The sequence below is a fragment of the Hoplias malabaricus genome, chromosome 1 (assembly GCF_029633855.1).
Source record: "Hoplias malabaricus isolate fHopMal1 chromosome 1, fHopMal1.hap1, whole genome shotgun sequence".
NCBI classification, from domain to species: domain Eukaryota; kingdom Metazoa; phylum Chordata; class Actinopteri; order Characiformes; family Erythrinidae; genus Hoplias; species Hoplias malabaricus.
This window is the reverse complement of record NC_089800.1, coordinates 20,004,058-20,028,766: the sequence shown is the minus strand read 5'-3', so window position 1 is coordinate 20,028,766 and position 24,709 is coordinate 20,004,058. Positions and strand designations below refer to the sequence as shown.

Genomic DNA, 24,709 nt, shown 5'->3' with positions numbered 1-24,709 from the left:
ATAAAGTCTTTGTGAGGGTCTTAGAAGGCGACGTTCACCTTGAATCTCCAATGGTCAACTGAGTTCTGACTGGAAGGCGCCCTGAAACCGAGACCAAACCTTGGTTTACCTGCTGCTGTATATATGATCATGCAATAAAAAGCCTTCTTAGAACAGTGGAAGCTTGTTTTACTCCAGTGTCAGCCAGAGGAGGATGTGCTCTTCCTCTCAAGGTTTCTTCCTCAGGCTCTAAAGGAGTTTTTCATTGCCACTTCTGCATCAGAAGGGCTCACTTGGGAAAATTACCTGGAATTCTGTGTTCTGTAAAGCTGCTCTGTGACCACACCAGTTGTTTAAAAAAAAAAAATAAATAAATAAATAAATAAAATAAAAGAGAGCTATGTGAATAAAATTGAATCTAATAAAACCGTCCCTTCTCTCACTGTCTGTGTCTCTTCAGACCAGGCTCACCAACTAAGCCAAAGAAAACCCTGTTTTAATTATGAGAGTATCATAAGAAGTCTATTATTAACAACACAGAAGAAATAAATGACAGCACAGACTCTTGAGACCCCACATTTTCCCCCTCTCTCTTCAGAATAATAGAGCACATTCTGCTGGAAGAAAAAAAAGAAAAAGGACTAAAAACCATGAACTAAAATCCAACTGTGAGCCAAGGTGTGTTTAATAAAGACTTGAACAGGCAGGCTGCTCTGAGGTGTTCTTAAACCACTCAGAAGCCATACTGACTCCATACACATGCACATGCAGTCTGCACTACGTCTGCTCCAGGAGAATGCCATCTGGACATAGAGCCACTACCTCTTCCAAAGACACACTCTCACTCCACCGGTCATACAGCCGTCATGCTAAAGATATGTCACAGCTCATATATCAAACAGCCTGGTCTGAATCAGCCTCGTGTAACAAACAGCATGACCGGCAGAAAGAGTTTTTCTGTTGGGGTGTGTGTGTGTGTGTGTGTGCCACAACCGATCTCTCTCGACCTTACCTTCCTTTATACACTGCCATATAATTCCACACCACACCAGGACAGTTACTGCACATATATTTAATAATGCACTGTGACGTGAAAGTGTAAATCACGGTACTAAAGCAGTATAAATACAATATAAGTGGAGTTTAAACAGCTAGTGAGAGACATCCAGATACGTCCTCTCTCTGGACACCAGCTTGGCTGAATATAAATGAGCTTATAAAAAGATATCCTCATGAAAATATGCTTTAAAATCTACCGCTCTGGCCGAACTGTACATATGTCTGAAGTATGTCCCCAACGTGATCAATGTTTTTTAAACTTATCTGAGCTTACTTGGATGTCACAGACTTACAATTACTGTAATTAAATCATCTGTAATTAACTTAAATACATGTTAAATACTGTTTTTACTTTGTAAATGTATGTTTTATATATATTTTTATAAAGTTTGCACATTCATTCATTGTCTGTAAGCGCTTATCCAGTTCAGGGTCGTGGTGGGTCTGGAGCCTACCCGGAATCACCAGCCCTTCACAGGGTGACACACACTGATGCATTCACTCAGACCTATGGACACACCATACTCCTCACAGACAGTCACCAGGAGCGGGGCTCAAACACACAACCCCAGGACCCTGGAGCTGTGACAGAGACACTACCTTCTCCCTTTTATTATTAAATATACAAATTCCTAGAGTCTAAGACAAAACACCTGCATCGTTTTCTTTTTTCGAGAATCATTTTAAAAAAGCTCAGCAATGCAGAAGGTTTGAAGCATTTGCCATGGTCAGGAGCTCTGCTCGGTTAGTGCTGTCTGAAGCTGTCCAGTGAGCTGGTCTCCACAGCTCTGCAGCAAGTCTTCTTCGCTTTAAGTCAGATGTTCCCTCAAAGGCAAATTAGAGGGCAAAACCAATCAATGAGGAATTCTGCTGCTGGCGCGCTTTGAAAGGAGCAGACAGCAGCACATACATCTTTTCGAATGTCTGCAGCTTTTTATTACAGAAGGATCCCAGTGTCATCTCAGCAGTTTAAAGCCATGTCACGGACAGCCACTGAAGACATCGCTGCTTAATTATGTAGGTCCCAGGACACCCAGAGAGAGCAGAGCAGCTCTCTCATGCACATTTCCTCTGCTCGTTTGGAGGAGGCCCACACCATCTGTGCTTTAGAAATCTTTTAAGGAAAAAGTTTAAAAGCGGACAAGTTAAATTCATCTGGCTCTAAACTCACAGAACTTTTTTTTTTATTGTTACACTATAGCGCCTCTTTAGACACCCAAGGATGCTTTGCAAGGAATGGAACAGAAAGTGATTCCGTTCAACTTTCAATCCACAATCTGGTGGAGGAAACCTACGCAGACACTGGGAGAACATGGAAACTCCACCCACACGGGACTTGAACCCAAGATCCCAGCGCTGGGAGGCGAATGTGCTGACCACCAAAAGGCCACGGTCTGTTTGTCTATACTGAGGTGTACGTATAAGGCCAGAAGGCAGCACATGGACGTGTCTGTCACTAGTCTGGATTAAAGAGTGTTAATCTGAATCCATTTATTTGGAGACTTGAGTAAATGAGAGCAGAAAGAAAAGTAGGGAAAGCTGTAGGTACTGAGAGAGAACAAGCTAGTGGCTTGATGACATACACTAAACATCCTCTACAAGTCATATATCCTATTCCAAATGAACATGTTCCTATATCTAAAACAGTATAGTGTCTTTTTGCTTTTCAGTGTAAACCAGTGGCTGGCTGAGGGCTCTGAAACCTTTTCAGTGAGCTGAGGTAAACCTCAGAATGGTGTAGAAAAACCATCAGAAGCCGAAGAATTCTGCAGCTGCCATATTGTGGCCAAGTTTGAATGATTTTCTCCAAGTGGCCACCACAGAGCCGCTACTGCTGAACTCCTCTCTCTCGTTCAGCAAATATCCAGTGACCTCAGAGGGCCAAGTCTCAAATTATTCAGATTTAGATGACTGTCTAAGGATGGGGGAAAAAAAGGGCCAATTATTTCAAATCATAAAGCCAGAAGTTTGAAAAACTGGCAGCGTGCGCATGTTTGTTCACAATGAATCTCGTCTTCCCACTCTTTCATTGTTCAGTCAAAACACAATGAGTGCTGTTCAGTTCAGATAAAACTGTGCAATTACAGCCACTGCTTTGGGCTCTAAACTACCTTTTTCCAGCTAAATCTTCTGCTTCACACAACATTCTCCAAAAGAAAATTTCATAAGCAACCTTCTCCACGCAAGTCAAACACATTGTGTTATCGCCGTGTCACAATATATGAAACACCTTCAGAACTAAGGCAGAAACAGCGGAGAAGGGAAAGCTGGAAGAGTTTAAACTTCAAGTGAAGGCTTTCTTCCATGGAGGTCTGCCGGATGGATCAAGGCCTGCAGCACTGCCGGTGGTGGCACAGGAGCTTTGGAAGCACTTCAGTGAAAGCTTCTCACAGCAGCCTGCACAAAGGACTGTGTGAAAGGCCCAAGAGATCCTCAGAGCGGCCAAGCCCCACTCCACACACACATCAGACTGAAGTGAGATCTGCCTGCAATTGTCTAAGTGAGCAGCAGAACTAGTGTTTACACTGCAGAGCGGTAATGCATAAAACATTTGCAATAATCATGTTATGAACACCATGATCCACCCAAAAAAGATCACCTAAACCTTATGGTGCTCTTTCTTTTTTTTCACTCTCTGAGAAATTCAGTGCTTTACATATACACTACACAAATGACATACTGCTTTACTCATTAATATTAAAAGAATATTCATAACATTAAAATGTGTCAGACTTATTTATTGATAGCTTTCCCTCAATCGTTTATATATATATATATATATATATATATATATATATATATATAAAATATAAAAAATACAGGCTGTCTTATTTATTTATTCATTTAAAGGGTTGGCGCATTGGCTTAGCAAAAAGGTAAAAGAGTAGTTTAACAAGAGTTTGGTTTGGGCAAGGATTGGAGCTCCAACAAGATTTCATTGAGGCATAAGTGTGCACTGGAGTATGCTTGCTGCAAAATGGCTTAGTGCAGGCTATGTGTGGTTTAAGCATGAATTGAGTGCAGCCTGTTTATGGCTCTTCACTGGATCTGGTAGTAATTAGCAACTACTTGCACCACTTTAGAGCAATGACAAGCAGCAGCAATGCAGCTGAAAAACTGCACTATAAAACTTTACATAGCAGTGAAAGTGACTTTTAAAGTTGACCTGTCCTGGTTCTGCCTGAGTCAGTGCTGTCTGGTCTGACTCAGAGGAGGAAGGAAGTTCATCTGGCTGCAAAACTGACTTTTGTCTTCAAAAAGTAAAATAATGACCTGATTGTTCTTAAAGTGGAGAGATGGGTGGTGGGGGAGTATTGTGCGTACCAAACTAGGATTATAAATGATGACACCAAAGGAGTAGTCTAACATTTTAACTGTCACTTTATAGATAGTCAAGTCTCAAATTCTACCTACAAATTATTTGTAAGCATTTATGTTTTTTAATCTGTCACATAGCGCACATACAGCCAGAGAGAGGATCTAGACTGAGGGGGTTGCATTGTAGCATTAACAAATCCGTTTAACGCATACTGGACACTTCTAATCGCACACCGAGTGAAAAACAAATGGTCATATGTGACAGAAATGTTTGGTAACACCATGTGTGTCTTAAAGACTAGTTTTAAGAGATGCTCAGCATAAAAAAACACCGCGAGTCCCTGATTGAATCCATTTTTGATGCAGTGGCAAATCGTGTTAAGTAGCAGATGGTTTCTGAAACACTCATCTGACTGAACATTTATCACTGTAGTATTGGTTTCTCATGCAATGCTGTCTGAGGGCTCAAAGGTCATAAACATTCAACATTGGTTTCAGATCCTGCAGAACATGGTTTGAGATTTCTCTGAATTCCTTCAATCTGTTCACAATTGTATGTATGGGTGATGTGAAAGACCTAAAATCTTAGCGAACCTTGGTTGAAAAGTTGACAACATGATGAGCAATGACCCATCTTGTACAATGTACCTTATTATTATTAATATATCCTATTATAAATATATCCTCTATATAAACACTTTCTTTTAGTGCTTATAAGTTGAACATTCCATTAAATTGTCACTGTTAATTTGCCCCGGTGCCAAACTCCAATTCAAAATGTGTTTTTATTTACAAAAGGCAATCAAACTGATCAGCCAAAACATTTCAGCCAAAGCAAATCTTTTCTTTGTACATTTGTCAGTTAAATAAAGGGTCAAATTTTAATCACATTTTTCAACAAATCGATAAATATTTGTTTGTTAGCTTTTAAAAAAAAATGCCCATTTTTGATTTGTAGAATATAGTTACACATACATTGCACACCATCATTAATCAATTTTTGACGGATGTCTCAGACATGGAGAGAGAGGTGTGCTAATGTTTTTATAATAATTTTTTTTGTCTTAAACACTATTAACAAGATGCATTTAAAGCAGATTCACACAAATCACTTCAGAAGTCATTCTCAGATACTATTCATCCAGATGTTATGGAAGTGTAAATGCATCCGTAACTCCAAGCCAAATTCAAAAATCTAACCCACTATAGTATGTCACAACATAAGTGTTCCATGTCCACGAGGAGGCTAATCATGGAGGATGCACATGTTGATCCCTGAACGAAACTAAGAGATGATATCACGTGTAATTCAAATAAATTTCCCGAAGAGACATCTGACTAAAACATAAATGTATGTGGTTAAAATCCTATCAGCATGAAATTCACACTGTAGCCTCAGGAAATTTGTAAAAGAACAAGTTGTAAAAGAAGATGGTAAATTTGAAAATGTACAGGAAAAAAACTTGGGTCTGGTGGGGTCTAAAGATTTAAAAAGACCTTTTAAATATTACATACAAATGCACAAATATAAACATAACAGCCCAAATATGTAATGTGTAAGTGTAAGAAGTGGGATAATACCTGGAGAACTGTACACCTCACTGATAAGTGTGTCACTGATGGGGGACACCGCACCACTCTCTGTGCTGTAGGTCCAACTCTGCCACAAACAATTCAGCAGCAACATCTGAGGTTGTGTAGCCTGCACCATAAAGTGGGGTAACTCAAATATGCACTCTGTTATGGATACTGAGGAATGCTTTGACCTGAAAAGAAAGGAAAAAAAAAACACAAAAGAAAGAGAGGAGGGAAAAAAGTAAGCACATCTGATTGGAAATTATGATAATTACATTCTCAGGAGGCACTGATAATGTCTGAATGACGGTAGGGTTATGAACTGTTCTATACAATAATTACCAGCATTTTTACCTTCAGGAAAGGAGGCAGTGTGGTGTGAAAAAGCATATGTGATGGCTAGAGTTGTACTCTGAAGTCTTAGACAATGTATTTATTCATTTATTCCAGAACGTGGTACACATGTGACAGAGCTCCTGCCAACAATATCATGATTTATTGCATGAGGAGATCATAACAGAAACTTGAGCCTGAGACTAATAATGTCCATTTAACATGTCCAGTACTGTAGCGCTAACACTGACAGAGAGAGAGAGATGGATGGGGAGATGTGGTAACATCATTGTCAAAGATATTGCGGCTTATCCTGGTCTGCCCCAGTGCGTAACACACCCATTAATCTTCCACGGCCAACCGAGGCTAAACCTTGAAAAGTGCTGGAGGTATAAGAGCAGTGCATTGTTTGTTAATTACTGAAATCTTCATCCATTAATGGTGCTTTTCCACTGCAGGACACATATTCTTGATTCCATACGGATCTACAAGCTTGGTTTTCAACTATAAAGACCCCTCCTGAAATGTAGACAGAGGCATTGCAAAACACTGTCCCTAACGGCAACCAGCTACGGTAACGTTAAGTGCTGTTTACTTATCGTGTTTTCGCATGTTAATATTGTTGTATTTTGGGAGTGAACACGGTACTTTTTTCTCTCTCATGGTGTTGCTTTTTTGGATCCTTCAATAATAAATCAGAACACAAAAGAGTAGTGCTTCATTCCCAGGCTACTAGCCATGTTCTTAAGGTAGCTCTGCAGCTGTGAGGGCTCTTTTGTTTAATACAGTGTGAGCATTTTTTTTTTCTAAACAAAGCCTGTGCAGATCTTACATATTACGCTGTGTCAAACAGCTCAGAGCACAGACTAAGCGCATCCCATTCATAGTGCAGTCACTTTCATGAACTCTTCCTTCCTTCCTTCTCACCCTTCAGACAGTAAGTTGTCAGCTACAATGACAGAAGTCTGACAGAAGCCTGCCTAGGGGGGCCAGTCAGGGGTCAAAGAACAGAGTGAGCATCAGGAATGGCATTTTCCTACTGAGATCAACAGGAAAACGTTGAGGGGGAAAAAAAAAGTAAAACAATCTGTCCATCTCTGTTTCTCTTCATAACATTACAGAAGCACTTAATTAGAACAGCCTTCCTGGAGTCAATATAAACACAGGAGGAATAACAACTTCAAAAAGCAGAGTTCACAAGAGATGATCAAATTTTTCATACATATGTTAAAACACAAAAACGCTGATCCATTCTTGAGCGCTCTGTGTCAAACCTGTGCTGAACAGAGTGAGAGATCCAAAGGGAGAGTCAGAAGAAGGAGAATAAAAACAAAACTTTTAACTTCTAAAGTATGTCATGAACGTACTGTTCTGCTATTGAGTTTGGGGTGAAGAGGTGCCTGTTCATGCAGCACGGGGGTGTGCTATGTCCCTGTCTGTAAAAGGTCAGTTAAAACCATATGCAATTCTGACATGTTTAGAGCCAAACCAATGGGGCAAGACCATCTGCAAGCCAAGACCTTCACACACTTCTTTCACAGATGCTCTTTAATATGAAGCTGCGTGCCCCTCAGAAAACTTTTTTTTTCCCCCTCCAAACATGAGTTTGGCACATTCTCAGAGTAGCAGTCATAAAAATACACTTATGTTTACTCTACAGTTGCCCTTTTTTTCTTAACGGTAAGGATCCATTTGTTCCTTATCAGTAGGCAAACTCAAGGCATGTGTGTGTAACTGTGTGCTGCAGGCTTTCATGATGTATTCTTTACCAGTATATGGGAAACTGCAGCATCTTCCCGTACATGGCAGTACTAAATGAAGGAATTATGGGTATGAGTGGAGGCTTCCCCTCATAATCCAGTAAGGACAATCCTGCTTGCAACTCAAACACCTAGAGACAGCAAGAGAACGAAAGAGATAATTAATGAATTAAGTTTAGAAGAATTCAGTTCAGTAATTTGTTTTTGCAGCAATGAATAATTCAGACAAATAATACAAAATAATAACACAAACAACACCCCTAGACAATATCACATGACAATTTATATATGTTATAAATGGTATATATACACACACACATACTTATACATCTGCTGACATTCATATTGTAACGGATGGTCTGAATGACTCAGTATCAGTCTCAATTTCTTACTAACACTGCGTCGGGGAATTTGCACATTGCCAGTTATTTCACTTGCTCCCTGAACAACATCTGCACAAGTGCTGCTGTGCCACAACACATCACCACCTCTGAGCTGTTTTATACACAACTCTTTCTTTAAAAGCCGAGCTCTGAAAAGCTCATGTTTCAGTCAGTGAAACAGCAGAGTTAGATGCATATTATTATGGCTGGCCCTGAATATTTGGCTATCTGGATATTCGTTTGATTTTATTTCTATAAATGTGGTTATCGACAAAGTGAACCCTCCACTCCACCTGCAATTTACCCACTACAATTTCCACCTCCCACTTTAACAGTAACAGGAAAAGAAAGCACCAATATGAATGTGCATCGAGTGCATTTGGCACTACGAGTAGTGATACAATCATTATTTATTTATTTTTAGGACTAAGTAGTAATCACAGTGAGAACTAGCCACTGGAATCATCACAACAGAGTGAGCATGTGTGTGTGTGCGTGTGTTTATGTGTACCTTAAGATAGCAGTGTGTGTAGCAGTGATGCATAAGGTTATCTGAAGGCTGCGTGAGACTGCTGACACTGCGGATGAGTTCAGGGCCATACATCGGGACGGAATGTTCCAGATTCACCCGCTCCACTTGCAGACGAAACGCAGGCAGTGGCCTCACTGGCTGAAACTGTGGAGTAGTCACCTGCAAAGTCGAACTCTGGCAGAAAGAACACAGAACACAGAAAACAAATTTGTGTCTGTGAATACAGTAACTATATTCTATATAGCATGTCTTTTTATGTGTTGTTTGTGTATAATTGCAGCAGAAGTACCTTTTGACCCAATATGGCTGGAAGTAATATGTGCAGTAAGTTGAACTCTGCCATGGCAACAGTGACTGAAGCCTTCAGCAGTGTGATAGACGTCAGCCGCGTCGGAATGAACTCCTCCAGCAGTGCTACTTCCTCCTCACCAGGAACAACTCTGCTCTCTTCCACCACATCTGTACAGTTAGGAAACAGAGCGTCACCGGGTTGTGGGAGACAATTTGACATTTTTTAAATACATTTTTTAAAATGTGGCAATAATTAAAAGCAGGCTCACAAAAGCAGATCACGGTTTCTTCTTCAGACAAATAAAACAGGTCAAAGTACAATACTCATCCGGTGTAAAGCTCAATGGCCAAGGCGTCTAACCTGACCTGAGCTGAGCTGACATACTTAGGTTTCAATAGCAAAGCTCAGCTAGGGGGTATTCCACAAAGCAGGATTCCTCTGTTTTGTCAGATAACTTAAGCCCAAACTGAAGCCTGTTCAATAGGAAAAGGGCAGAGGGACATTCTTATTAGACAATCCTCAATTTGGGGCTTAGGTTACTTGGCTAACTGTGAAAACTTGCTTTGTGAAACATCCCCCCCGGACTAATTTGAACGTCGTAATAGGGCTGGACGATAAGAAATATATCTTCAATTAGTTTTGGTGTACATCAATATGAACAGTATAAAATCCACTGAAAAACTTCCAAGAACAAACAAGAATCACCAGCAAAAATAAACATCTCAGCTTTGTCTATTTTAGTATTTTTACTAAATTACTCAAATTGATTAAATCGATTGCCCTGAACTGTTGACAGCGCCCTCTAATGACAGATGCTGTAAATAATGTGTACTGAAATATTGAAAATGTGTTTAAAATTCTCAGATATGTTTTTGAAACATTAGTATATTGCATTATATATGGTTATTGAGTTACTCTCCAGCCCTATGCTGTAACGCTTACTTGGCTTGGGTTTGCAGTACGGTTCATACTCGTGGTCCATAGCACAGATGATCATCTTGAGGATGCGATGGATAGCACTGCTGTGAAGCTGCAGATCCAGAGGGCCAATCACCAACCGCTTCACTGAGGTCTCTTGAACCGGTGGAGCTTGATCCACCTTACCACCTGCTGAGGAATCCTGCAGGCCTATAACCCCACCACACACACACAGAGTATGTGTTAAATGTAAGACAGAGATGAAAAGGGCAATATTCAATAACACACATCCAAAACCAGCATCATGCTCATAGTCTGTTCTCCCTTCACTGCCTCATACTTTCACTTTTGTCATATTATTCCACGTTGCTGTATCAATGCACTGTAAACATCTAGGGCTCTACCATAAAAACAGATAAACTAAAAGTAAGAGGGGAGCAGAATGGAAGAACATATGGGAAGGGTGAGAGAGAGCTAAAAGCTAAATGAGAGAAGGAGGGTTTTTTTTTTTAAGTCACAGTGATCAAATTCCCTCTTGATTTCTCAAGATTAAATGTGCAGTGGGCAATAGCACTTCCTCTTCCCATTCCACCGGGCCAGATTAGTGCTAATATCAAACATCTGGCCACTCCTTCAGCCTCTGAGGAGTAGGCAGAGGAAAATTAGCTGGGATTTAGAGAATTAAAGTCCTCTTCATTCACTTCTCGCCTCTTGCCGCTGGCATTATTTGGAAGTGAAGTCAGCGTAGAGCACGACCCCGTTTTGGGTTTTGTTTGTGTAGTGCAGCCTTCGGTCGCAAAAGAGAAGAGGAGCTGAGAGCGGGTCACGCTCAACTTTGCCTCATGCCGCATTCCTATAAGAACATGTCATTTCAGCTGGCCTGGGAGAAGCAGAAAGCGACACTTTTCTGCACCTCAAAAATTGCCCTGATAGCTGAGACTGACACTGTCTATGTTTGCTTTAAATTTAGATCATTATCTGAAGTTGGAGGTTACCTACTGACAACAATGCCACAGGAGATTCAGAAGGGGAACAAGACGAAAATATACAGCATTCATGAATGAACAATACATAATGTCTCTAACAGCGTCTAATAATTACTGTCCTCCACAGAAGTCTTATTTATTACCTTGATGAACTGGAAGCTCGTCAGCAGTAATCTGATGAGCTTACTGCCTACTTACGGAGATCAGCTCAGCACTCAGTATATTCCGAGTTACATATTACAATGTTAAAATCCTAAGATTTATCAAACAGGCAATAAATAAGCAGAGAGACAAATTAGCTAGCACAGAGCAGCTCCTGTCAGCATAAGTGAGGTGAAGCATGAGTCAGGCCCAGCAGGTAGACAGGGTGAAACTCAGGGCAGAGGTGTCAGTATGTCAGAAAAAAATAGACAGAGCATAGGAAAATTACAAAGAGAAACAGATATAGGGTGAGCTAGGGCTGGACGATACGGCCAAAATTTATATCACGATATATTTCTTAAATATTATGGTCGATACAATACAATTCTAGTATCAATATAAACAACATAAAACCACATGAAAAACTGCCCAGAACAAATAAGAAACATGACATCACCATTAAACATAAATCTCTTGTCTTTGTCAATAGTAATATTTTATATTGAACTGATGACAGCGCTCTGGAATGAACGTCAAACAGTGACAGATGCTGTAAATAACGTATACTGAAATATTGAAAATATTTTTAAAAATCCTATAATTGGTATTGAAACACATTATATTGCGATATATATTGATATTGAATTACTGTCCAGCCCTATGATGAGTAAACACATGACAGTATAGGGTACTACCTTTTTCAGGAGCATTCTCCATTATGTAGAGATAATCCATGTAGAAGGCCCCAAATCTATGCATTCCTGCTGCTTCAGTGTAGGTCTCCTACCACACACAGGAGAAAAAAAGCAAAAAGACTCAACGTCAGCAACGTCAAAGCTTAATTACACACAATAACAGAAAGAAGATGCAATAGTTGGGTGAGGGGTAGAGACAATGGCAGGGATCGGCAGGTGAATAGCAAACAGATAAACAAACAAATAAATATATAATTAAATTTGAGTAAATTATTTAACTGTATTATTATTATTTTCAGTTATGCCTCAGTCACTCTGCAGGTGACCTCTCTATCTACAACTTCTTTGTATATTAAAACCATGGATTCTAATATAATATCTACCAAATTAGGGCTGGACAATAACTGAATATCAATATATATTGCAATAACAATGATATGATTTTTACACACATTTTCAATATTTCAATATACATTATTTAAAGCATCTGTCACTGACTGACGGTCATTAGAGGGCGCTGTCATCAGTTCAGCACTCAATTTAAAATTTAGTTTTAAAATATTAATATTGACAAAGGCAAGAGGCTTATGTTTGATGGTGATGTCATGTTTCTTGTTTGTTCTGGCAGTTTTTCTGTGGCTTTTATGTTGTTTATGTCGATATTGGTATCTAATATTGGAATTAGATCGAGTGAAATTAAGAAACATATCGTGATATAAATTTTGGTCGTATTGTCCAGCCCTAAGTCCTATAGCAGCGAGCCAATGTCTGCCCCTACTTACAAGGCCCTGACAATGACCACCTGCAAAGAGATTTCTTCTCTCAGGACAGAATTTTTTTCATCCTACAGTGTCATAACTAAATGTCCCTCACCTTCATGCAATTTCAGATAAAGAGCGATATCAGAAACACGATAAAATAAATTCTACATCGCTATTCTTTCTAAAACTATTGTTGATAGCATTTTCAAGATTCATATTAATATGAGGATTACTCCTTTTATTACAAAAAAATCAAAAATGGGGTTTTCCTATTTTCTGGAAAAAATCTGATTTACGCTCAAATCTTTGAGTCCCTCAGTTTCCTCTTTTCTGGAATTTTCATTTTGACTCATAGGTGAATTAATAAAGATATACATAATTGGCCTCTGTATTAGACAGGCCTACCATGTTGGTCCAACTTGTAGCTTCAAAGTCAAACAGTAGCTAATCTGTTGCGGTACAGTTTTTGTTAGTTATGGTTCAGCACTAAGAATTTCTTTTAAATAAATGGTACAACAATATCAATTGCTACACGCTATTCAAAGTTGAGTGGAATTGAATTTCAACTGTATTAGAGTTAGGTCCCCGGAGTCAGTTCTCCTAAGGTATTAAAGCCCCAACGAAATATGAGAGACGATTCTCTCAGCACATGGTGAGCCCATTCCTACTGACAGCCGTCTGTAAGCACTTAGAGGAATGGTGACAGATTAATAGAAAGAGAAAGGAATAAGGTATAGCATTTCGCTTCTTGACCTTTGGCCAAGATCAAGTGCAGAATCTGTGCTTATCTGCATATATCTGTTATATTCTCTATATGAGACTACATATTAAAATCCTTTTTAGTGCAGGCAAAAGACAGAGCAGCTTGCACTCTCTGTGCTCCTCGCATCAACCTGGTACTCCATCTCTGTACCAAGGTGCTCTACGATAATTGCCATGTGGCTTTCTTTTACTGTTCTGTGGATTAACTGCACAACAAATATCTTCAGCTCCATATGGCCTCTCGACATTAACGGTGTGATTGTTTATTTAAGGTAGTATTAGATTTTTATGTCCATCACCAGTGGACACACAGCACCCACAAAATGTCATCTTTCCAGTTCCACCTTAAATGGTGCCACAAGTATGTGGCATCTGCTATACCATTTAAGGTGGAAGGGGATTCTGGAGAGGGAATCTTTCATTCAAAACAGCTTTTGGTACTTAATACATGTTCCTTGAGATTATTCAGTTGAAATTATATTGAGCTCCCTGTGTGGAAAATAACTTTGTGCCTTTTATCTGCAGTTCACGCAGTGATGTGACGTTATCAACCTATGGTTAGCGATGCAATCTTGGGACCAGAAGGTTTCTGTTTGATCCTGACCACAGGCAGGAGACTGGGAGTGGAGGGAGTAAAAGAACTGCGATGTCTACTCCCCTAACTGTCTTCCCGGGTGCTCGGGATGTCTGCTCGCCGCTCTAGGTGTGTGTGTGCTTACTGCCCCTAGTTCACATGTGTGTTTGTGTGTTCACTGCCAAGGATGGGTTACACATGGAGGAAACGTTTATTTATACGTGGTACAACAAAAATACAAGCACAACAGAAACGTTGTTAATAAAGATTATGATGGGGTTTGCACTGATACCTTGTGAAGTTTGCCATCAAGTATAAACTCAGCAGGGACTCCATTGTTTTCTGGACTGCGGTAGTCAAAAAGTGAGTTAGTCAGGTAGGTCATTCCTTTAGAGCTTAGACTCTCTCCACAGTGTAAAAACACTGCATCCTGTAGCAGACAACATCCACACAAACAAAACACATATAAAGTTATACATCATATATACCATAATGCATACAGAGGGAGGAACTCTAAAGTAACTGCAATGATTTTGAAAGAAACCTTGGATGATTAGGAGTCAGTAAAATGTTTAAACATACAGTGTATAACTCATATTAAACTAGGGCTGAACGATATAGCCAAAACGATATATCACAATATTTCTGTTCATTTTTGTCAATACGATTTAATAATAACATCAATATGAAAAACATAAAAGGCACAGAAAAACAGCTGAAAAACAAATAAGAAACATGACCTCACCATTAAACATAAGCTTCTTGGCTTTGTAAATATTAATATTTTTAAATGAACTAAAAATCCTATAATTTTCATTGAAACATTTTATATTGCATTATATATTGATATTGAATTATTGCCCAGCCCTACTACCACAGCTAAATATCGATGTCCATTAACATAGAACATAGATAACCATTAACATGTGTCCGTCACCTCCTCCAGTCTGCCCGTGTTTTCTTCAAAGTCCCGCACTCCCATAATGCCTTTGAGACAAAGAGCTCTGCAGCCGACTACCCCAATCTGACAATCGAAAAACAGCTCTCCCATCATCAGAGCCTGAAAGAGACAATATCTCAGTGAGTGAGGGGAAAGACAGACAGAAACGTGGCACTCTGACATCGGAGACATTTCACTAAAAAGGAGGACGAACAAAGAAAGGGAAAAAAAAAACGGGTTCAGGGTTAGTCTTATACCTCTACAGTAATGCCTTCTTGTTCCACACACAGCACCTCCTGAGACTTCACTTTCTGAGGGCTGTAGTAATTACTGTCAGAACTAGCATCAGTCAGCTAGAGAGAGAAAGAGAGAGAGAGCATGTGTTGAGACAAAAACAGAGGCAAATTTATGATTCTGCATTCATCTTAATGCATCTATCTCGAACTAAGTGCTACACTGCACCCTTAGGTGTTTCATCCTACAGAAAGACAATGCTACTAATTAAATTAAATGTTTTTCAGGCCTGTGGGAGTCACCTGATCTGAATCCCACAGAGTCTGTTTTTATTAGACTTAAGTACATTTAGCTGCAGCAGAAAGCGTAACCAACACCTGATAATCAAACTATCATCGTCTACGGAATTATCAAAATACATGATAATATCAAGTTAAATATTTATTTATGAAGAACCACACTATTTACATTATTGCCTAAGACTAATCCAACCTAGCTACAGTAACTACAAAAGTATGTAGAGCATGTGTAAGTTAATTGGTTATGTACTACATACCCAAGTAAACCACGCATACAGACGACCATGCAGATGTGCTTTAAAAGGAGCTCTCTCATTCTCGCTCTCACCTTGAATGTTATTGAGGCCTTGGTGCAGTAGAAACCCATCGACACTATTGGTTCTCTGAGGGGGTGCTGCATGGGATTAGGAGTCCCACCGTTCTCTGCATCTGTGTCGAAACCTGCCTCTCCTCCCTCCTCCCCTGGGTTTATGATGGCTGGGACAAAGGACCAGGCCCACGACACCCAGCCTTGCTCCTCATCTTCCATTTGAACATACGGATCCTGTTTTGAATACTGACTTGCTTCAGCTGGATCCCCTCCTTCACCCGCCATACCTGCACATTAAAATAAAAAGAATAGGATACAAGCAGCTCAATTACCACTACCCAAAGGGGAACAGAGGAAAGGACATGAGCAGAGAGGTACAAAAGGAAAGAAGAGAAGAATGTCATAATGTTGGAATGCGAGTCCCCAGAGTGAATGTATCAGCAGTGGAGCATTTTGCAGTGAGGTCAGGCCTGAGGATTCCCAGTGGCTCAGCCGGTGAAAATTGACATTTTAATTAAATCTTTCACTCCAGTTTTCGGGCAGCTGAGAAGGGGCTTCATTTTTTCCAGTGTTTTCTTCTCTTCTCCCTTAAAGCTTTGAGGCTGTGTTAAGCTTGTCAGCAGAGTGTCAGCCTACACAGCCTTGCAATTCGATTTGCACAACGATACAAATAAAACAGAACTGAGTGATCAAACCCGTACTGTTGCTTTGAAGAGTTAATACTATAATGACAAGTTTCTCAGAAACTAAACTAAACACAGGAGTGTTGTGGCCTAAGCTGCTGTAACTGGTCATGTGTGAAATTAGAATGACCCAGAGATGCCAAGATATTCCTGCTCTAAGCTTCTGGAGCTGATCTTCAGCAATATGAATACGGGATCAGGAGTGTGTGCCACTTATAAGGAGTCTGGAAAATGTGGTTTGTGTGTGTGTGTTTGTCAATGTGAGGATCAATCTGGATTCCATTACTATATAAAGTGGGTGTATAACTTCTGACGTGTGTGTGTATATATATATATATATATATATATATATATATATATATATATATATAAAAAAGAAAGGAATATGACCTGCAATAACAGAGAGATACAATGTGTTCTATGGTCAGTCACTGCTCACTCAGACCAGCAGGTGTCCCTCCATGTCAGAAATTCTGCTCTGTATTTACATTCTCTTTCTGCCTCATGGAATACATACCTATTCCAATATAATCACTAGTTTCTCTACTGCCTGGAACTGTTACACATGAAATAACGCAGATAACTTACAGAATAATTATTAGAAAATGATCACAGTTTTTAAAGTGGATATGTGCACCTTTTCCCCACATAGCAACACAGTTCTTTTGGGTCTATGACATGCTTCGGTCAAAAAACACAATTTTTACACTCTCTATAGACGAAGCACAGAGGAGTAGGGAGGGACTGAGCAGAAGCTCTCCACTCCAATAAGACGATGTAATGCCACAAGACTAAATGGATTTGTAGCAATCCAAATGTTGTTACTGAAAAAAGGCAACAGACAAAAATAATGAAAATCTGCCCAGGAAACTTCAACTAAGACCTCATTTAAAGGATTATTATTCTTAAAAGAGGGCATACACGACTGTGGGGAACTGCAGTCCTCTCTGGTTTGTTCAGGTTCAGAAGCTGTATGTAACTGAAGTGTTAACTTATCTGTTAGTTTTTACTCACTGGTTGAAGTACCACAGAAATCATTTCTAACTCAAGTTGTTTAGTTTTGCAGCACTTTTATTTTATGCAGTTAGCCTCTTTCCAAATTTGGAGAGATATCCACCTTAAGTGATCCAAAACAGCATGCTCCACAATGTGTGGACTCTCTCCATTGTCTAAAAACCTCAAGATGCCTTTTCTCTGCCATGAGCAGGGAGAGGTAAAATCTAGCATACCGGACCCAGACACTTTTTTATTTTTTAGCAATTTTCTGACTTTGTTTGGCTTCATAAAAACATTAGTCCTTCTAGTACACAAACGGATTTGAGAGCACCCTCAGATTTTTAAAAAAATTGTATTTTGATTACAACCGTGAACATTGCCTTTAACTAGAAAAATGTCCCTAAAGATTTTTTTTTACCTGAAAAACTGAAAGCATGTCTAAAACCCCGTTAGGATTCCATTAGTTTTACCTGTGGACATGAGGTACAGTAACAGTACTAACGGAGTATCTCAGTAGATTTAATCCCATCTGAATAGACCATTTCAGTCATTTTTCTGGAGTGTGTTCTCCCGTTATAGGAAAGATTCCTGAGCCTTTTACCTACTGTAAAACGATGCGTTTGAAGATTCAGTCACATTCCAGGGTAAGCAGGTTTTTTGTGGGTTTTTATCAATAATGGAGGCGCTGGAGGATTATTTAGTAATTTAGTGATGAATTATAGGGTTAAAGTATGAGGATAAGCTCAGCTGCTGAGCAACGCACCAAGCTAAAATCCACAAAACGAGCCAAAGGATCACTCAATGGAGAGAAATCTGTGGTAGCTGTCGAGAGCAGCCTACATAAATGTATTATTAATGTTACATAATATCACTTATAGTAACTTTGTGAATGATTACTAAAGTTTTTGCTAGTTCCTTGCCCATTATTTGTTTTGAAAGACTAAAATGCAAGGTCGTTGAGGGATGTATGTTTTTAGGCTGTTCTCCGGACAGTCTATAATCTCCAGTATCACTCCTGTGTCAAATCCACACTGTGCGACAGGAATGTGTGAACCAAGAAGCCACCCCCGTATCTGTTATTTTCACCAGGATTTCTTATCCAGAGCCAATCTACAATAAACATTACTGATGTACATTGGTAAAATGACATTTTTCCAGCTCCACACGTAAAACTAAACCTTTCCGAATAAGGCTTAAGTTACTAAAGGTAGGGGCACTACTGAAAACGTCCAAGTTCTATTGTTATTGAACCTTCTGTAGATAATTCTCTTAAATGCATGTCTTGTTTTATTACTTAGGGTTCTTGACTGCTTGTCTCAGATGTGTTGGGAGGTTGAGTACACATCCAGACAGACTGGAAGACATTTTGGAAGATTTTGGTTTTACGAATGACACCGGTTTAAAAATATGTGCAGTGTATGAAAGGTGATGCTTAAGATCAGTCTGGTTGAACTCACTCACTTGGAATGTTAACCACTGCATCAGAACCAGAGATGCTCTCCTCTCGCTCTCCATCTCTTTGAGCTCCAATCTCCCCATAATACAGCGCCACTGCTAGCTCCAGCACCCGCATAAACATGGGCAGCTGCTGATCTGTAAGTGACAGCTTCAGACTTTCAACCATCGTTTGTATCTGAGGGTGGAAAAAAAAAAAAAACATAAACCACACTTAACAAAATGCCCAAGAGCAACTCAATCCTCACAAAAGCAAAGAGGGTCAAGGAAGCAGGGAAGTATTAGGAACTGAGGGAATTTGTTACAAGTGTTGAACATAAAGAACTGGATATTAAGCTGTGACTGTGTATCCAGTCTAAAACTGTTCAAACAGAAAAAGCAAAAATCCCAAAATGGTGGGTGGAGGAGCAGGGAGGCATCTCACTTTGATAACTGCTGGGATCTTGGAGTTGATGTTGTGGTAAGTGAAGTGGAGTCGGGTTTTAAAAGAGCACTTGTAGAGCAGAGGGTCCTGATAAAAGTCAATCTTCCCACTGGCGTTTCTCTTATCCAAACAGACTGTGCAGTCCGCAAAATTTATCACCTTCCTCAAGATCCACTCTGGAGCTGCTGAGAGAGGAAAGAGAAACAGAGGGGGTGGCCGGTAGGGTAATGAGAGAGGATAACAACCGTAAATCTGGGCACCAGAGGGCCCTGACACCCAACTTAAGCACTACCACTTTTACAAACATGCATTATAAGAGTTAAGACTTTAAATGACTAACAATAGATTATCATATCTATCATGTGAAGAGTGGTGGTAGAGGATGGAAGCAGGCACACTGCAGACTTGGCATGGAAGGCACAACTACTTAAAGGAAGGAAAATGTTATTCCAGAGTACTGATAAAAGACTAACACCTCTAGCCCTGGGGTTTATTAAACCTGAGCATAGAACAGGATCCATGGTGTTGAAGTAGGAAACCAACCAGAAAAAGGGTACGAAAGAACAGTGTCCGTATGTAGTGATCTACACACTAGTCAAAGCTTAGGTATGTAGTGACAACTCACATGTGATGTCCATGAAGGCCCTGTCCCACAGCTCATCAACTGTGTAACACTCTGCTGATGTAATGTTGACAGAGAGCACTATGTCGTCTTCCACATACTTCAGAATTAAATTATTCACCACTATGTTTACATTATTGACTACACGACGAATCAGACTCTGAACATAGCCTAGAGAGAGAGAGAGAGAGTGAGAGTGAGAGAGAGAGAGAGAGAGAGAGAGAGAGAGAGACATGTAGAATGTAATTACTGCTTCAGGACAGAACGACAGAATGACAGAGTGCTGAGGCTTATATATATATATATATATATATATATATATATATATATATATATATATATATATATATATATATATATATATATATATTATTCCTGTGCGGGGATTGGACATAACATTATAATAAACAGTGTCAATGTGCTAGTGCAATGTGCTAGTGCAACTGTCTCTGCAAAGTCTAATATTCATTCATTCATTATCTGTAACCCTTATCCAGTTCCAGGTCGCGGTGGGTCCAGACCCTACCTGGAATCACTGGGTGCAAGGCAGGAACACACCCTGGAGGGGGCGCCAGTCCTTCATAGGGTGACCGACACACAATTAACACACATAATTCCGATACCCATATGAGCAGTAAAAAAGCCACAGAAAAACTGCCAAGAACTGAAAGCAACACAACATCACCATCAAACTTCCTTTTGGCTTTCTCAGTATATTTTAAAACTAACTTTAAAACTGCAATTAACTGATGGCAGCGCCCTGTAAATACTGTCAGTCAGTGACAGATTTAAATATTGAAAATGTGTATAAAAATCATATTGTTATTGAAACATTTTATATTGTGATATATATTGGTATTAAATTATTGTCCAGACCTAGAAAAACATATGGGTCTATGACAGTTGTAAATCATTGCATGTTTAATTTACATTCATTTACATTTTGCACAGCATCCCAAATTATTTTGAATCGGGGTACATTAATACCACGTGCTTACCATTATTTTTCAGCTAAATTGTTCGTCTTCTTGTAAACGTACAAACATACGAATATATGAATCACAGTTAAACCTGCCTTCCAGACATTCAGCCAACTGAGATTTACGCATCCTAAAACTGAACTTAAATCAATATATTGCTTTTAGAAGTGTGGTATAATGAAGAAACCAGTGCAGGTCATCTCACACTGTAGTCTGCATTCTAGTCGTTAGAGTGCAGGTAGACTTGAGAGACTTTTATAACTGAATTATGCACGTGCTGTGTGTGTGTGTGTGTGTGTGTGTGAATGGCTGGCATCCACATTTCTAAAGCATGCATACTGTGTTTGTCTGTGCCAGCCGTTAGTCTGGGGTCAGTCAGCAGGTCTGTACTCCACACCTGCACTCCCAGCCATAAAAACATGTGCTACCCCCTGCTTGTGTTACTCTGGATTTGATTTTCCCTCATTCCCTTCAACCATTTCTTCCCCCACCTCCACCCCTCCATTGTTTCTTCTCTCGTTTTTTTTCTGAGAAGTTACACCACAGCAGCACCTGTGCCTGGTCCAGAGGGAAGAGCTACTCAAAGCTGCTCAATCATAAAACGGCTGGAAAAAACACTGGCTTTATGTGCTGCAGGAGCTGAGAGCCCTCTGCCGTGCAGTAAAACAGGAAAGAAACTCAATAGCAGCTTTGCTGGTGTTTTCCTGGGCAGGGAAAATATTAGCAGCAATTAGAGCTACAAGTGCCAGTGAGAAACAAACAGAGAAGCACCCAAGGGCAGACAGCACAGATCACACTATACATAAGAATCTGAAATTTATTTTCAGTTAAAAAAATCTGGGTGGGGTGTGGGAATCCACTAAAGCACAGAAGGTGCTCTCAGGTCCACTGCAGTGCAGTTAAGTTTTTTTTAATTTTGTTTAAATTAATTTACAACACATTTAAATATTTTTCTAGACATTAGTTTTATGTCTCTAAATCCATTTTAACCTTGTACGTTTATATATATATTGAACATGTAGATCCTGTGGATTCTAAATGAGTATCCAGTGTATGTAAAACTTGTAATACATGTGCACTACATTCCAAACTACATCCAAAGCAACATTAACATTTTGTAAAAAATATTATATTATCTTCTTAATAAACATTTCTATATTCCAGGTTAAAGACTGCAACATTATGGTTTAACACCCAAGATCCTTATTTGAATATTTTGGTCCACCTTTAATGCTGCACCGTTTATATTCTGGCACATATACTTTTGCCAATTATGAAGTAATAAAAATCTGAGTTTCAGGGTTTTAGTTTTATTTTAGCTGCACTTTGTAACATGTCTCAATTATTTGTAATTCCTCTTCATTTTAAAACAAGTGTTTAGAAGGAGCATTCATTGTGCTTCTGTGGTTTTGCTTTGTTCTGTGTTTCAAGGGGTGTTTTTAAGGTGGTATCTGCCTTGGTGCTCTGTAATACAGAGAGGGCTTTAAAGTCACCCTTGCCCTACAAAGACTGGAATTTTAAGTTTTCCTGAATCTTCTCACAATATTATACGAATTTAATGATAAAGGTTGGTGAAATTTTGCATTGAGAAAATTATTTTTTTATTGACATGAAAAATGGCACAAAGTGGTAAAAGACATGCCATCTTTGTTTTCAGACCTGAACCTTTGGTGGACGTGTGTGTGTGTGTGTGTGTGTGTGTATATATATATATATATATATGTATGTATGTATGTATGTATGTGTGTGTACAACATAATTCAGTTAATTATTTTATAATTTTCATTTATTTGAATATTTATTTATATCTAACATGTATGTGCTCATAATGTGTATTATTGGATGATAATGATAAAAAATAATAATTACAAACTACAGATATCCATTTTTATTATTATTTTAATGTTGTTTTATTTCGCTTAATTTGTCTATGTTTTGTCTTATTTTTGTGAACTGTGCATTACTCAGTGCATGTTCTTAATACAGTACACAAAATAAAAACTCACAAATGTTTTCAAGCTAATATAAGAATTAATGGGGGGAAAAGAACTTTTGTATTGTGTATGTATGTCAACATCATCTGAGCTCAGTTTGATTTGGCTGTTCATGTTAGTCAGTAAGTGAGGATGCGTGGGTGAACTTGCTGTATGTATGACAGAGGAGTCCCTACTTTAACAGATGTGAGGTATTGAGTCCAAAACATGGAAATCCTTCCTCAGTATACAATTACCTACCACTCAGTCCCTCACAGACCCTCACAGCTGCTCCACAACATATTCTCCCTCTTCCACTGGGACAGTCAAAGGTAAATGCTGTATTTATTTATTTATTTATTCATTCATTCATTTTTAATACTTTATCTGTGTAATATGTAGGTGAGGATGAGTGACTTTTTACTATGTTGTGTACACTGTACTCTCTTAAATAAAGCATTCAAAAAATTAAAAAGTTAGGTAAATACCTACAGAATGTTTTGTCACATCCATGTAGATCATAGTGTCACACTGATGTTGAGTGCATGTGTATTCACTGATTAAATTTAAAAAGCAAATGACTCTATAAACATGCAGCACAGTGTGTAACCCATAATCCAATGGCTCATATATATACAGTTTATTTAACCAAGTCATTAAGAACATATTCTGTCTGTTAGATCTGCAATGCATGTATAAAGCTAACTAACATTTATTAAAACGCAGTTAAACATGCCACAGCTAGAGTATGAGTGTATTTTATTAATATTATTATTCAATTACATTAAAAGTTCACGATTGTAATCAAAAAACACTTTTTATTAAATTCAGACGATGTTTCCTCACCATTCGCTAGCTCTCAAATCAAATGCTTGTGCACTCAAAACCTGTCTAATGAGATTACGAAGCCCCAGTGTCTGTAAATGAATGAAAAAAATAACTGTCTCGTAAAAAAAAAACCTGTATGACAGTCTCTCTGCTCATGGCAGAGGCAACTGAAGTTATTTAGACAACAGACTCCAAATGTTGAAAAGCATGAACTGATATGAGGATGTTGTTCTATTCCTGCTCCATAGGTGGGTAACACTGACTTATTTTTGCTGTTATCACTTAAGGTGGAAATGTCTCCAAACTCGAGAGACGGCTAACTGCATTAGCCCCAGTGCTACAAAACAAAACAACTCGAGTTACACATGAGTTTCTGTGGTAATTCAAACAGTGAATAAAAACCTACAGACAAGTTACACTTCTGTCACATACAAACAACAGTCGTTATTTTCCCTCAAACCCACCGTTTCATTTTAAAAGACACGGAGCATAGAGCTGTGTTTCCTCATAGTCACATTACAATTCCTCATGATATTTGTTCACTTATGACAAACATGAGAAAAAACATTCTGCCAGGTCAGTTCTGGTATAAACTCTTCAAGTCTACTATTAGACAGAAGACAGGGCAAAAAATGGACACTTCTAACCTTATGTTGACGCAGCTCCTACTTGCCCTGTATTATATTTCATATGTGGCTTTCAAGCTATGCAGTGTAATGATAAAAATGTTACTGCTGCATTAGCAGTAGGATGATTTGCAATTCCAGTGTGTCTACCCTGACATGAAACACTCTACTAGTGTAAATTTGACCCCTCTTCAAGAATTGTTCCATTGCTTTCTTAACTGTGGCATTAACAATTACTCAAGTAACAGGGGCAGAATCCCCAAAGTGCTCT

General features: G+C 39.0%; 1 protein-coding gene and 1 non-coding gene across 7 annotated transcripts in view; one reads left to right on the top strand and one right to left on the bottom strand.

The window, feature by feature from the left end:
- LOC136695523 (intermembrane lipid transfer protein VPS13B-like) overlaps positions 1 to 24,709 on the bottom strand; it is a 175,053-nt gene that overhangs the window by 129,709 nt on the left and 20,635 nt on the right. For 3 of the 6 annotated variants that reach the window (XM_066669991.1, XM_066669683.1, XM_066669758.1), the window contains exons 5-17: positions 20,035 to 20,202; positions 19,410 to 19,594; positions 18,992 to 19,163; positions 15,870 to 16,138; positions 15,266 to 15,361; positions 15,006 to 15,128; positions 14,361 to 14,498; positions 11,972 to 12,059; positions 10,174 to 10,359; positions 9,229 to 9,398; positions 8,919 to 9,113; positions 8,034 to 8,155; positions 5,938 to 6,122 (exon numbers count right to left, since the gene is read on the bottom strand). In XM_066669991.1, the coding sequence (XP_066526088.1) occupies positions 5,938 to 6,122; positions 8,034 to 8,155; positions 8,919 to 9,113; positions 9,229 to 9,398; positions 10,174 to 10,359; positions 11,972 to 12,059; positions 14,361 to 14,498; positions 15,006 to 15,128; positions 15,266 to 15,361; positions 15,870 to 16,138; positions 18,992 to 19,163; positions 19,410 to 19,594; positions 20,035 to 20,202 (2,097 nt within the window). The remainder of the gene's footprint in view (positions 1 to 5,937; positions 6,123 to 8,033; positions 8,156 to 8,918; positions 9,114 to 9,228; positions 9,399 to 10,173; positions 10,360 to 11,971; positions 12,060 to 14,360; positions 14,499 to 15,005; positions 15,129 to 15,265; positions 15,362 to 15,869; positions 16,139 to 18,991; positions 19,164 to 19,409; positions 19,595 to 20,034; positions 20,203 to 24,709) is intronic. The other 3 variants (XM_066670024.1, XM_066669840.1, XM_066669911.1) reach the window with 1 other exon arrangement.
- On the top strand, positions 13,473 to 13,663 carry LOC136670452 (U2 spliceosomal RNA). The gene has a single exon (XR_010795628.1). It is a non-coding gene; the product is annotated as a U2 spliceosomal RNA (small nuclear RNA).